The sequence below is a fragment of the Taurulus bubalis genome (genome assembly GCF_910589615.1).
Source record: "Taurulus bubalis genome assembly, chromosome: 16".
NCBI classification, from domain to species: Eukaryota; Metazoa; Chordata; class Actinopteri; order Perciformes; family Cottidae; genus Taurulus; species Taurulus bubalis.
The window spans coordinates 11,427,995-11,443,684 of record NC_136604.1 but is presented as its reverse complement, the minus strand read 5'-3'; the positions used below and the strand labels follow the sequence as shown (position 1 = coordinate 11,443,684).

Below are 15,690 nucleotides of genomic sequence, written 5' to 3'. Positions count from 1 at the left end.
CTATAACTATGAAGGGACATGGAGGTCTTAAATACTAATCACCATGACTTCATGAGTTGTGTGTGTTGTGTTGTGTTGAGTTGTGTGCGCGTGTGTGTGTGCTGCTATGGACTTCCTGATGTGTTGACAGGTAGCTCTCGGCATCCATCAGTGACGATCTGTGAAGGGTGCTCGTACACTTTCAGTTGTTGTTGAGGACCCACCAAGAAGCTGTGGAGGAGACGCAGAGGAAGAAATTAAGTGACCCTAAAAAATGACGGAGCACTCTCTCCTCTGTGGCTGTGTGCATTTTGTACATGTGTGTGTCCATGTAATCAGTGACAAATGTATTCAGCATTGCGCTCAGCGCTGCTTGTGGCTGGTTACGTGAAGCGGGTGGTGATGCTTTGTGAAATAACACAAAGAAAATTGCTGGTTTGCTGGAAAAAACATTTTTTTGCACACAAAATCAACATTTGGACAAAAGCCGACTTATTATGAATGAAAATGAGTGACAGTTTAACATGAGCTGACCATGTGACTGTTAAATTACCTTTTACATAATTAGCTTCAAAGCTAGATGCAATAACGACTCAAAAATATAAACAAAACATAACAAACAATCAAACAAAAAGAGTAAAACAACCAAAATACAAGATCCTTACTTGTCTTTATAGCTTTCAACCACAGCTCATGGCCTTCCTCTGGAGTGATTGCCATGTCGATCGTTTTATTATTTAATTAAATATCATAATTATTAGGTTGGATATATATTAATTATTTTCCATGATAACTTATCATTCTTATTCCGAGGAAGGCCATGAGGTGTGATTGAAAGCTTCAGTAGTTGAGTAAGTTAAAACTTTTTAAAATTATTTTTGTGGGCAAACTGTTTCCAAAGTTGAGAATGAACCATCAAGCTCAATATGTATCGACATCATACATTCTTTATCACAGTTACAAGGTGAAATACTCTAATCAAAGATCTCACAGCACGACTTCTTGGTATCTTTGAAAACTTTGGCATCGTGACTAGAATTTAAACTTAAGTTCTGAGGGTTTGAGGGTCATCTTCCTGATTGATGATAGACGTACTTTACCTTTTAGAAGTCTAAGATCAGTCAGGTGAACGTTATCTTGATCTTATTGGGTGTGATAGGTCTGAGTGTGATGTGAGTGGAGAACCAGCTGGAGCTCTCATGAAGGGTCTTACCAGGAACCAGCATGGTGGTTATGCTCTCAGGAGTTTCCAGGAAGTCCACGTTCCCCCTCTGGAAGGTCTTACTGTAGTTGGTCTGCAGGTGACTGTGCACAGGAAGATTCACAAGAGTAAAATATAGACACCTTCGGCATGCTAGTTTTGTAAACTAGTGACCTTAATGTGTACAAATATAAAACATTTCCAATGAGCTGTATCAACATACTAATTCCATGTCTATGTTTACGTTTATATTGTATATTTTATGCTATTTGATATTTTAAATGTGTTATGGGGGTATTCTGTGCAGGATTCTGCATCTCCTTGTATGTTGGGATAACTTCAATAGAGAGAATTATAGAGGCAAAGTCCCACCCTTTCTATTTGACTAACATGGGACCTTATTTTGGATTAAAACAATATGTACTGTAGTCACAAACATTGTCCTACTAAAATAGATATATACTTTATTAATCTCCAAGGGGAAATTTCTTGTCATAGTAGCGCCGTACAACTTGAAGATACAAATAAACACACAAGATAAAAGATAAAATATATAAAGAAGCAACAGGGATGAAAGATGTATACAAAAAAGAGTGAAGCAGACCTTCTCTCAGGGAGTTCAAACTGAGCAAAGAACATCATTTGGGGTTTATTTGATGAAGCCACGGTGCATTAGTCATGATGCATATGGTGCGGCAAAATACTTACTTCTTCCACACGTTGTTATGCTCCCAGAATTCATAGAGAATGAAGCGTGATTCATTTGCCAGTCGCTGCACTGCGATGCTGCCAAACGCAAAAGAGGAGAGATCACAAGTCATGCAATCACTAATTAGTGTGCTACATTGTGTCCCTCAGGACAGCCTGTCTGTCTGCATTGTTTTCCACTCTCTGACAGGAGGCAGGCAACGTGAATCTATCAAATAATACTTTCTGTGTCTTCATCCTCAAATTATAACTATAGTGTTGTGCCAGAGGTTTTCATCTCATTAGAATTTAGAGAAATGGCTGTGACAAAGCATATCTTCTGGGCTGCTGGATTTGCTCTGAAACCAAAGTGCCAGTTCATGTGAGTGTTTTTCTAATGTTTGAAATGGAGAAAAAGAAAATCACAGCCATTTCCTTGATGTTTCTATTTTAAAGCTTCATGATTAATTCAATGTTGCTTATGATCTCATTAAGATTTCTCAGTGAAAATTTGACAGAAATGAACCATTAAGAGAGCCTGCACTCTATATCCTGGATGTAATTCATATGAGAACTCGGCATCAGAGGGGATGATGTAATTCAATGCAGATTTGAGTCAAAGGATAAAAACGCCATAATCCTGTAAATCACGCTTCAGATAGAGAAAACTCAAAAGGTATGTGTTATTTCTGTGAGGGAATCAATTCCTTAAAGATTACAGACATCTTGGTATTTAGGGGACATGCCTTCTATCTTTGTTTCCAGAAATAAAATAAAAGGAAATAATACTGAAGAACAACAATAATTCTCACATACATCTGACAACTGAACATCTCTATTTGAATTTCATTAAACATCCACAAAATGAATGTGTGGACTGAGCATGCAAGATATTTAATAAGTTTGAATAAGTTCACTCCTGACCTTAGGATCAGTATTTGTGACAAAATCACCATTATTCAAAGCGCCACTGAATGGATGCAATTTGTTTCATATCCATGTGAAGGCATATAATATATATTCAATGAACATGTCCAGGTTGAGAACAAAAGTGAATATCTTACTCATAGTCTCATTACTTCATTAGAATCATCTTTTACACTTTAAAACTTTAAGCTAGTAAATTCAAGTCAATTATATTGTACTCTAAATTCACAAATGTGCCTCTGAAGACTTTACAATCTGTACAACATCTATCATTAGATACTCCAAAAATTATTAATGTTTTAACAGTGAAAAAAGGAAGAAGCAATGACAGGATGAACATGTGATAGATGTGTGCAGTCGAGTGTGTGCAGATAATAAACCAACTAAATGTACATGTCACGTTTCCTGCTCTTTGCGGACTGGTTTTTACTTTTTCTTTTGAATGTGTCATTTATTTCCGCACTGTTCTTTATATAACCTTTTGCACAAATATATGGAGTAAATCCAGATACAAAGTGAATGTAAACTGACTGTAGACATCCAGTCTGGGCGCAGGCAGACTCCGTGTACTGTCTGAGAGCCAAACGAAACTCCTCCAGCTCCTCCTCCAGCACTGAGAGCTGCCTCTGGACTATCAGGATGTGCTGTGAAGACACCACGCACACGCACACACACACGCACACGCACACGCACACACACACGCACACACACACGCACACGCACACGCACACACACACACACACACACACACACACATATGCACACACACACACACACACACACACACGCACGCACACACACACACACACACGTGAGGTCGCGCAGGGTCAGAAGGTCAGGATTTGCTTCTGGTGGAGAGAGAGAGAGGATGACAGCGCTGTGGGACGTTCAGAGACCTTCTGGCGGGGTTGTACACCTGCTCCCTCATTTACTCTCTTTTCTTACACTTTGAAAAATAAAAAAATTCAAGCATCTGAATCTTGTTGAACAAAGGCATGAACAGCAAGGAACGAGAACCAGGAAAACCTGCTATAATCATGACAATATAAATCTCGCTGATCCTTTCCCGTGGCAGATGAAGCCTTGTTGACAGAGACAGAGTGGCTGATGGGAACAGGAAGTGAATGGACTGCCCGCCGGCATGTGGTGTGAGTGTGTGTGTGTTAATTATGTGTCTCTGTGTGACTGATAAACGCCTCGAGATTTTCTCTCAGTGGCTAATTTGGGAGGAACACAGACTCTCACATACACACAATCACACACACACACACACACACGCACACACACACACACACACACACACCCACACAGGGGACACATGCACACACACCAACAGAGTCACATAGTCCTACTCTCAGCAGCACATTTATTCCCAGTGACACAAACCAATTACATATTTATTAATTCACACATTGCTGAGACGTGTGCATGATGAGACATGACAGTTACATGTAATATTCATATGCATGGTTTCATTTGTGCTGCGGTGCTATGATACTTCTGGTATACATATTGTGATACAGAATTGTGATTTTAAAAAGGGTGCAGGTGTTATTGAGCAATTATCAGCTGCTTTAAAGTCAGCCAGAGGGTTTAAAGGGATCAAAAGGGGAGGGGTTGAACATCGTGTTTCACTTTACACTGATGATCTCCTTCTGTAAGTGTGTGACCCCTCCTCCTCGTCTCTCCCATCACTAGTGTGTGATATTCTCCGTCTTTCTCCCTCTAGATTCACATCTAATACTGTGGTAATACACACACTTAAAATATGGTCGCAAATTAGAAAACACTTTCCCTCCCTAAAGCAACACCCATCTGTAATAATCATATTTTTATACCAGCTAAGAATGATCCACGATTTACACCATTGGAGAGGAATGGACTTCGTTGTTTGGGTGATCTATACATTAATGACGTTTTTGCCAGTTTCGACCAGTTGTGTTCTACATTCAATCTAAATACCTCCGACTTTTTCCGATATCTTCAACTTCGCGATTTTGCTAGGACCCACTCGCCAACATTCCCTCAAGCTCCGAGCCTCAGTGGCATAGACCTGGCACTCAAGAAAGAAGAAGAAGAAGAAAGTATCCTTTATTAATCTCCTTGGGGAAATTGTTCTCTGCATTTGGCCCATCCCTGGATAGGGAGCAGTGGGCAGCCCTGTGAGGCGCCCGGGGAGCAGTTGGGGGTTGGGTGTCTTGCTCAGGGACACTTCGACATGTGAGCTATGGGGGGACTGGGGATCGAACCGGCTACCTTGAGGTGAGACTGCTGCCCAAAGGTCAGGTTTCCTTCCTTTATAACCTCCTGCTCACAACTAAGGAGTCTGCGGTAAATAAGATTAAAGCAGACTGGGAAGTTGAATTACAAACAAACTTTTCTGAGAATTTCTGGAAAATTTGTTAATTCCTCTTCTGGCTGTGCTAGGCTGTCTCTCATACAGTTTAAAGTGCTCCACCGTCTACATTACAGCAAACATAGACTCTTTAAAATGTATCCTGAGTCAATGGATGAAGCCTGTAGTAGATGCTCCCAGACTCCTTGTAACCTGACTCACATGTTTTGGTCCTGTTCCAAATTAGATAATTATTGGCAGTCCTTTTTTAAATCCATTTCTGACATTTTAGGTATTACCGTTAATCCATCCCCACACATAGCTATTTTTGGTAGATCTCCTGACAGCCTTGCCACCTCAGCGACTCAGGACAATATTATTGCTTTTGCCTCTTTAATTGCACGTAGGAAGATCCTTCTCTTATGGAAATCTTCACAACCCCCGTCCATCAAAGCATGGTTACATGATATCCTGTTCCTCCTTAAATTGGAGAAAATTAAATTCACTCTTAGATTGTGCTTTGATAGGTTTTATGCTTGCTGGAGACCTCTTCTTCATATTTTGATGGACTTTCTTCTGATGAGGTGTTGTAGTATGCCATGACCTGCTGTTACGGACTCTTTCCTTGGTGCCCACAAAATAATTAAAAGATTAATCCAGAAATTGGAAGATTCATCAATAAAGAAAATATTTGTTAATTGCAGCTTCTGCTTTTGTATAAGAAGATGCAGCAGCTGAAAAGGTGATTTTTACACATGAAATATGTTGCGCAATGGGTCAGTGTTTATTCATTTGGGAGGACTCATTTAAGAATAAGATCCATTCATAAAACTCTTTGTTTTAAAATGTAATCTGAGGGTAGATGTTTAATAAAATATCTCTCATCAGTACAATCTGTCACACAAATCTGTTTCGGTCAACAAACTAAACCTGCAGACTGTTTTAGTTTGTCTCGTTTTACGTCGGGCTTTTGTGTGTTTCCAGCTTTGTGATTGTCAGCTCTGCCTTGATGTGTTCCTCCTGTTTGTAATCACCCTGCTCTCCTTCTGTATTTAGTTTGGTTTCATTGTCAGTTCTTTGTCGATACTAAGAGTGTTTCACCAGTTTTTTCCTGGGGATAGTTTCCTCCTCGTGTTTTGAGTTTATTTCTTGTTATCAATCTTATGGATTAGCTGTTTGTTTCCTGCATGCCTCTGGACATTTGGCTTCAAGCCCTTTTTCTTTATTAAATAATCACATTACTCCCGCTGCCTTCGCATCCTTTTCTGAATTTGGGTCCAACCCTATATTTTTGTCCATATCATGTGAATTTTTCTCATTTGAAATGTCCAAAAAAAACATGTGGCTTGTCCGATGAAACAGTAGCCTAAACTTCCTTTAAAATAAATGTGTCCATCTTCCATTGTCACAAAGTCAAGGGTCCTTTTCCAAAATAATACTAGTAATATTTGGGTTTGGGTTCCCTATTCTGGTAACAAATGATGTAATCCTATACATGTTCTTCATGTCTTCATGTGTCTGATAGTGTTTGTTTTGGTCTTTCAGCCGTGAAATGAGTGGCATGAAGCTCGGGCAGTAACAGCCTCCCTTTGCTTTGGCATGTTAATGCTGAAGTTAAACAGGCAATGATAACATGCACACAAACACCTGAGCGCTGCAAGCATATAAGCACAAGGAGACATTTTCCAGAAGGTTAACACGCAAGAGAGGCCGAAACAAATTCCCTGTTAATAGAGTGTTACTATATATATTATATATATAATGTGTTATATATATATATTTGAGAACACACATTGGTATACACACTCTTTTTCTCACACGTCCACATACCTCTCAGTCTGATACTGAGCCTTTAAACACAAAGATTAAAGATAAACGCAGTCGGTGCAGAGGAAGAAGGGAATATGATTCTGTCAAGTTGCAGCCTTGCTGTTGCTACGACAACCGCTCAGTGATATTTTCAGTGTGGCCTCTCTTTCAGTTAAATTCCCCAAGTGAGAACAGGGAGACACAGAGTGATCATAAACAGTAGAAAAGTAGATTTAAGTCAGAAAAAACGCACCGATTTGCTCTCCAAGACCTCCTCTTCAACAGGCTCCAGCCGGATCTCCTGCAGAACAAATACACAGGGATGTCGTATGATGATAGTGATACATTTTGCTAATTCAACAGCAAATACTTCTGAATGTGCACATATTGCACCATCTCCTGTAATAACTGGACACCGTCTCGACTGGTGAGCCCTCATAATACGAGACTGGGAGCATTTTGAATGCCTCTCAACGACTCTCAACATGGCGACGTCTGAGTCGGCGGGTCACAGCTAATGGAGCTAAAAGCACTAACAGTATAAACTACGGCCAGCGTGCTGACTGAGATGGCAGTGTTCACATGAAGGGGAACTGGAGGGTGCTATGAGAATATATGCACATGCATTAAAAGCATGCACGGCCAGCCGGCTATAACAACAAAGCAAGGAGAAGCTCGGATAACACACACAGAGGGAGAGCGACTTCATTCTCTGCTGAGGTAGAAAGTAACCATAACCAGTAACCATCTCACGGCCCCTCAGATTATATTTGAGTCCCTTGAAGAGACCCATAAAGGATCCAAAATGGAAATAAAATAGACAAAACTTCTCAGATTTCATGAGTTTCTGTGGGAGGGTGTTGTTGGGTTGAGATAATTTGTTTATATCGTTATAAACCCATTTGCCATAATTTGTGGTTAATCTAAGAGTGACGTAAAGACCAGATGGCCGGGATGGAGACAGGGAACAGATGAAGATAGAAATAACAAGAGCAAAGAAGAAGAAGAAGAAGAAGAAGAAGAAGAAGAAGAAGAAGAAGAAGAAGAAGAAGAAGAAGAAGAAGAAGAAAAAGAAGGAGGAGGCAGGAAGGAGCGGATTGTTTGGAAGAGGTTGAAAAAAAGGAAATGACCTTCTTTTCGAGCCGGTCAATGAGCCTCTGCAGTCGGTTGACCTGAATCATCCACTGGCTGTCTTCTTCGTAAAAACCTAGAGACACAGATCGGGTTCAGACGGAAAGAGTGAAGAAGAAAGGTGAAGGGATGAAAGGTGCTGCTATACATCGGCTGTATTTTAAACACATTTTCCTCCATTGATTGTGTGACCCGGATACCTCTCAAAAGGTGACGGTGTCCCAGAAGACATTTCATGGTGTCCTTTCATGTAATGCAGCGCACAATCGATAGAAATGCTTTGACCCGCGTACTCAAAGTTTATAGAGGCTCTGCAGCTTCAGCGCAAGTCTCCCAGCAACCATTGCTGATGACATAATGGAGGTTTAATAAAAATGTTATGTATGTATGTTACATACAACGACAAGTAAGGAATGAATCTTATTATAAAGTTATGTTTTCCTCTCATTTAGCTTTTGTTTTAATAATTGTAATTATATATAATGAAATGTGTATTGTATATTATAGTAATGACTTCAAACAATAGTTAAAAAATATATAAAACAATACAACTTAACCACAGTGGAAGTCAAGTTTATTTTTAAGGCCCCAAATTTGGGATTTAGAGCCTTAAAAATAACTGTTATTTATCTAGCACATTGCACTGCACTTTTACTGCTTCTTTTTGCACTTCTGGTCAGATGCTGAAACTGCATTTAGTTGCCTTTGTACTTTTACTCTGTGCAATAACAATAGCGTTGAATAAGAAGAATAAGACATTTGTCTTTACAAAAATACAGCAGTAAAATACAAAACAAGACACATTAATAATATGCATGTAATACATGTAGCATATTCGGCAAAACAAACATTACATATTATATAACATTTCTCTCATCATGAAAAGTCATAATCCTATAAAATGTAAAATAGTTTTACTCCGTTTGCACTGGGAGTATAGGGATGTCCTGATATATTTACAATAACTGATATTTAAACGTGAATTATTTATATCATCTTGATTTTACACTTAGGACAATATTGTGTAAATAATCCAGCGCCTCTTGTTACAGACTCTCCATCCCTACGCTTGTATTTTGAGTGTAACTCCTTTCCCAAAAAAGAGACAAAATGCATAATTCTATTCAATAGAAATTGCAATTGTGATTTTTTTTCACAATAATCCTTAGTGAAACTGACATTGTGACAATTGTGAAGAGTCAATGGGGACAATTGGGAGTACAGGACTGTTTGGTAATGATTGTATTCATTCAGGTTTATTGCGTCTCTCACTGCCCACTATTGAAGACATATCCTGTCCACTGTGAGCAGCTCTGCATGAGAGAGACGCATCACAACTCAAACATGCATCAACACACTGCAGGCTGGTGGTGCACTTGTGCATCACAAACCAGGGAGCGCTCGACAGATATCTAACTCTACCCTGCAGCTGCTAGTATGTATGTATATTATGACTGGAGCTTTTTGTGTTCAGTGATTATGTTGTGTGAACGGGTCGTCACATGGTGATTTGAGATTGAGATCCTCTGACCTAAAGCCTTCAAGTGCCTTTGGACACCCGGGACCACATGAGAACACAACTGTCCACTTCAATCTCTCTCCGCCTCTCGCTTCAGCTTCTCTCTCACACATACTCGACCTCCCTGCTCTCCCTCTGTGCTCGGCCCTGCTTCCTGTGGAGACACTGTGACTCTGGTCAAACAGCTTCATGCTGCTGGCAGCTTCAAGACAACATAAATCAAGTGTAGCACTGCAGTATGAAAGACAGAACGCTCTGATTATTTGTACGACTCGTGCAGCATTAGACTGCAGAACATATAAACCCACCTGAATTGACGAGACTGAGGAGAGGGTTGTTAGGAGAGAGGCTGCTGTTCCTCTGAAGCCTGCGATTGGAGCGACGACCCGACCACTGGATGGACAACACCTCTGGCTTCAGCGGGCCCTGTCTGACATCACAACAGGGAGAGATCAATATTTCTGCATATTTTCTTTGAACATTGTTAAGATTGCATTACAGTTAAAAGCCTTTGTAACTGACATTAAATTAACTTTTGCTCTGTGTTTTTTGAGCTGCACTTCACACACCACATGACAGATGGGTGCCACAAAATGTTTGACTTGGATTTGTGCTTTGCTGACTCTCAAAAATGAATAGGAAGTGCAATTTTAGGGACAACTAATTTTCTTTAATTTTTGTAATATCATTTAGGAGGAAGCACCCCAAGTGAAAACATCGTTTTTCGATAGTTAGTGAAAACAAAACATCCAAATTACGCATTTAGGTATTTATTTGACTACTTTGTCATTTTGCGTGTATAGATTCCTCCTAAATTCACCAAAAGTTAGCAATAGATAATATCTAATTTGCATATTTAACCATAACATTGCATACAACTTGTAATACTTAGTTCCCTATTCACCTGTAGTGTCTTACAGAATGTGAACACATATCTTTAAAAGCCATTTCCTCTAAATTAGTTTTTTCTCAGACTCTTTCTCTGAGTTATTTCCATATCACTTACATACATACACCAAACTTTCCCGTTTCAATCCTATCTATACTCTGAAGGTTTCACAGATGGGTTTGTTCATATATCATTCATGGCCTGATTTATGGAACAATACATTACTAAAAAGATGGCAAAATTGTTTTATGGCTGTTGACAGTATTTTCAAATGTATGAAGATACAAAGAGATATTCAAAATTAATTCTGTAAAAACCTTTTTATATCAAAAAAATGAAACCATAATTTGAACCGGCAGCTTTATACAATGTTCAGATTCATGTTGAGGGCATTTCAATTAGCACAGATTAGATACGCATATTGAAACTTATTTTATGAAATATTTTCCCAAATGTAAGTTATCAACTGGAAGTTTCATGGTGGTAAAAATATTCGTTAAATATTTGTACCTTATTCATCTGTGGTGTCTGGCACCAGGTGACCGAAGCACACATGTCTCATGAATAAATGCCTCAGCTCAGGCTTGAAGTTGTCCAGGTTTACATTATATTTGTATGTTGTGTTGGTCTGTCAGTGATGCTAATGCCAGTGACAAAGTACATGCAGCCGCATAGTGACATCACCTAGGGTTTATCTTTGAGCTGTCGAGTTGTTTGGTCCCATATTTTGAGAAGACCTCAGGGTGTGTGTGTGTGTGTGTGTGTGTGTGTGTGTGTGTGTGTGTGTGTGTGTGTGTGTGTGTGTGTGTGTGTGTGTGTGTGTGTGTGTGCGTGTGTGTGTGTGCGCAGGTGAAAGCACATTCTCATGTTTATATATGTGTGCTGTAGTGTGCTTTGTGATAATCTTTTTGTTTAAGCAAAGCTCTCCAACATTCTTCAGACTTGACACTGATATGTTTGTGCAATTTTAGCTTAAACTGTTTAATAATTCATGTTTTAGGTATTTGCCATTTCTTTCAATATATTTACAACATTTTTGATTTAGCTGTGGCCGAAGCTCCACTAATGAGCGCCTAGCTGTAGATTCATGTCTAGTGTACAGACATTGAGAGTGGTATGAATCTTCTCATCTAACTCTCTGAATGTTAAACTTTTTGTCTTTATTCAGAACTTGGCTTCTTAGCTTTAACTAAACAGTAAATCTCATACAGAGTAACTATTATAACTATAATATATGGGTAGATTTGTGTTTTCTAATATACTAAAATCACAGTCATCACCACAATGAGGACTCTGTCCTGGTGAGAGACGTCAACAGGCTGTTCAAAGGTCAGAACCCCCACAAAGCGGCCGGCCCAGACTCTGTCTCTCCCCTCCCTGAAGCATTGTGCTGATCAGCTGTCTCCGGTGTTCACAGACATCTTCAACACAAACTGTTGGGTTCCCTTCCCTCTGGCAGGAGGAAAACCTCAGCCCACAAATGTCACACATTCCACCACATCTTAGCTTGTTTGCATCCCACCTACCTGTTTACTAAACTCTCCTGTCATTTCAGATCCACCCACAGCATCAGCTCTCATTCTCTTCACCTGGTTCTCCAACATCCATCTCACCTGCAGCACATCCCCTCATCAGTCCCTCACCATTTTCCTGATTACTATCCCATATCTGCCTGTTCTCGACTACGGATTCTCTGCCTGCCCCTTTTGGATTTGTTTGCCTTTATGACTGATCTCCCGGTCTTGACCCTGACTGAACTTGAGTAAACCGAACTGTCATGGTCTATCTGTCTCTGTGTTGTGCTTTTGGGTTCCTGTACCCCGGTACTAGTAACCGTTACAACAAGAACAGTTTCTTTCCAGCTGCAGTCGACAAAGCATGGGACCCCAACTGACTCAGCCTCTTACATCCACAGGACAATTAGACCTTGCACATCTTTTCTCTTCTTTATTAAAATACACATGCCACTTTTATATTATAATATATACTTATTTAAGAGTCCTGTTATCTGTTTGTTGTTTACCATATTTATCTTTACATTATGTTTTTATTATTGCAGTTTATTGTTATAATTATTTGTATTTATTCTATGTCTATGCTTATTGTCATGCACCTTTCACTGCGTCAAAATCCTGGTATGTGCAACGTGCTTGGCAATTAAACGATTCTGATCTTATTTAGAATGATCTCTTTTGGTCGAGAATACATGGTTGCTTCATATGACACCACTTATAATAGATTTTAAATGCCCCCTCCTACATCTGGGATAAATGCAGAATGCATAATTAACCCACGAGTGAAATGTGTGTGTATGCTTGATGCATGCAGCAGGTCTTCCAGTGAGTCATGCTGTAATACTTTAATTTCTAAAACACATCTGAGATCAGTAATCCAGTAAAGATCAGCAGCCTTTGACTCTTCATGTTCCTTCCTGTATGTCAACAAAGAAGGAGGAAGAGGAGGTTAAGAGCAAACTATGTGGCCAGAATTAGAGATCCAGGACCTTTTTGTCCATGTTTCACCTTTTCTTTTTTAAAGCCAGTATATGATTTACTAAAATAATGAAATGATTATGCAGATGAATGATGAATAAAACAATTAAAAAAAGGTTATATATTGGGCAAATAACAACAAATCACCAAGAGGAAAGAAACAGTACAACTTATGAATACAAAGCTTAAGCATAAGTATGAGCTCCAGTTCACCTCTTCACACGTCAAAAAAATGACCACAGAAACCAATTTTAAGCCACCAGAGAAACAACCAAGTTCTCTAGATGTTGGAAGAACAGCGTGATAGCACTCAGATGCACAGGGGAATTATTGAAGTGTGGCAATTCAGAGACGGATGCTGGAGGAGAAGAAGCTCTGGGAGCAAGGGGCAGACACACTTGGACATGAGAGGGAGATAGAGAGTAGGAAACATTTAGAGGAGGCGAGGAGAGGACAAGAAAAAGGGGAAGAGTCGGTGGGAGTCTCAAAGTACATCATGTTCTGCCCTCTGAGAATTCGTTTAAACATGGGCAGAAAAGGAACACATTGATCATTTCAAACTGAACTCAAGCATAAACACGTCAAACTGGACGAAATTGGCAGCAAATCACTGCTCGGTTGTTGTGAACACAGACAGGTGAGGAGACGCGAAAAGACGGTACGTCATCACCTGTCCTTTAAATAGCATGAACCATAAACGTATATGAAACCTGGTGTACTACACTGGTGAGTCATCGTCACTAATAAACCGAGCAGGACTAAATTCTGAATGAGGACGCAGACTGATCGAGTACTGCATGAACCTACACACACACACACACACACACACACACACACACACACACACACACACACACACACACACACACACACACACACGCTCTGTAGAGTTGAGTGGGACAGTAGAGTTGTTGATAATTTAGAGTGCGTTCATCACTATGAATGTCACCTTTATACAATGATCATATAAAAAGTCAGTTCCTCCAATTCTTAATATTCAATATTGCAGCTTTAGGTGAATTCATTGAAATGTATATTTCAGCCTCATTGTTCTATAATAAAGGCATAAACACAGAATGGGGTGACAGAGCTGTTCTGACCATTGAGGCGGCAGCAAAGGTAGTAACAGAGAAGAATCGATGCCATGCACACACACACACACACACACACACACACACACACACACACACACACACACAGACACACACACACACACACACACACAGACACACACACACACACACACACACACACACATACGATTATGTTACATGTCACGCCTAAGGCAGCATTAAAACTGTCTTTTGGTTCAGTGGGAAAAAGCAAAGCCGGCGCGTCTTTTTTCACAGCAGTATTGAAGAATCTCTGAGTAAAAGGGGCTTATGTGAAAAGGTCCTTCTCTTGTTTTCTCCTTCAGTAATTTACTGCTATCCCCAATATCCTTTAATAACGTAATTTGGATTTCCGGCCATTGAAACCACCTTTCCTTGTATTTGGTTGTGTTTTATTGGCCTCCATGTTGTATTTCTCTCAAGTCTTAACAATCCCTTTTTAATCTTTTCCCTGCATGTATATATTTCCCATAGGAAGGTTCCAGAGTGATCAAATAAATAAAGGATTATAGATAAATGCTGGATTACAGAGAAGAGCAGGTGGTCTTCACAAATACAGGGTAGGAACCTGCGTTGTTGCACAGCACCTTGGATGAAAGCATCACTTAAACCTAAAATGTGGGATGCAAATTAGTGTGCGTGGTTTGGACAAAACTGTCACACTAGATGTGATAACTGTAATTATAGGTGCCATTGTACAATATAATTTGTCCATGTTTTAAGGGCTAATTGTATGTGTGTGAAAGATTTGTTCGTACTTCTCCTGGCGAGTCTGCTCCGCTGTGGTTTCCATGGCACACTCCAGAGAGCTTTGAAGTGAGTGTAGCTGATTGGTTGTCTCCTTCAGCAAGAAGCGGGTCACAAACTGCTCCAGGTGGGTGGACTCCTGATAATCCTGTCGATCACAAGGAAGGAGGTGGAGGAGTTTTAGAGTGGGAGGCATGATAAAAAGAATGCAGCGACACGTTTCACATGCCAGTCAGGAGTCACTCAATGTCCAGACTGCTTCTGCTAATTAAACAATGCTTAAAAGATCAATCAATCAGAAAATATGTCATAAAACAGCTGCAGGAGAGAGAAAAGAGAAAGAAGAACAATGTTACACTCAACATCTCCTAAAGCATGCCTCTTAACTGGTATTTGATCAATCTTAAATGGATGATAAGAAGACAACATAACTATTTAGGGAATACAATAAGAACTCAACGTATATATATATTAAAGAAGGTTGAGGAGCTTTTTATGAGTACATTATATTTACAGGTAAAACAGGAAGGAAGTGTGAGTTTCTGTTGTGTTAATTAATGTTACTCCAAACGTATAACTCATTCATTCATTCCTAAATGAATCATACATTTTTCTGTACAACTTCCACATTTAAATCACACTGAATATCATTTTATTTGTCTCTAATATATTTGTTAAATACAAATTATTTGTTGAGCATGGAACTGGATGTATTTTCATTGCTGACCCAAACGTCCATCGAGCATTTATCAAGATGGAAACAGGCATTCGATCTCTTAAAGGGTGACCCAGGCGATTTAGTATTGAACTTTCATAAAGTTGGGAGACTTACAAAAGATATGCTAGAAAAGGAAAAGTCGGG

The 15,690-nt window shown here is 39.6% G+C and overlaps 1 protein-coding gene across 1 annotated transcript in view; it reads right to left on the bottom strand.

Moving 5' to 3' along the window:
• Window positions 1-161: 161 nt before the first annotated feature.
• The window catches only part of necab1 (N-terminal EF-hand calcium binding protein 1), a gene marked incomplete at its 5' end in the record, with an annotated part of 30,071 nt that continues 14,542 nt past the window's right edge, over window positions 162-15,690 (bottom strand). The window contains 8 exons of the mRNA XM_079232030.1: window positions 162-210; window positions 1,193-1,284; window positions 1,889-1,966; window positions 3,326-3,438; window positions 7,192-7,239; window positions 8,069-8,145; window positions 9,897-10,018; window positions 14,840-14,976. Of these exons, the coding sequence (XP_079088156.1) occupies window positions 182-210; window positions 1,193-1,284; window positions 1,889-1,966; window positions 3,326-3,438; window positions 7,192-7,239; window positions 8,069-8,145; window positions 9,897-10,018; window positions 14,840-14,976 (696 nt within the window). The 3' untranslated portion in view covers window positions 162-181. The remainder of the gene's footprint in view (window positions 211-1,192; window positions 1,285-1,888; window positions 1,967-3,325; window positions 3,439-7,191; window positions 7,240-8,068; window positions 8,146-9,896; window positions 10,019-14,839; window positions 14,977-15,690) is intronic.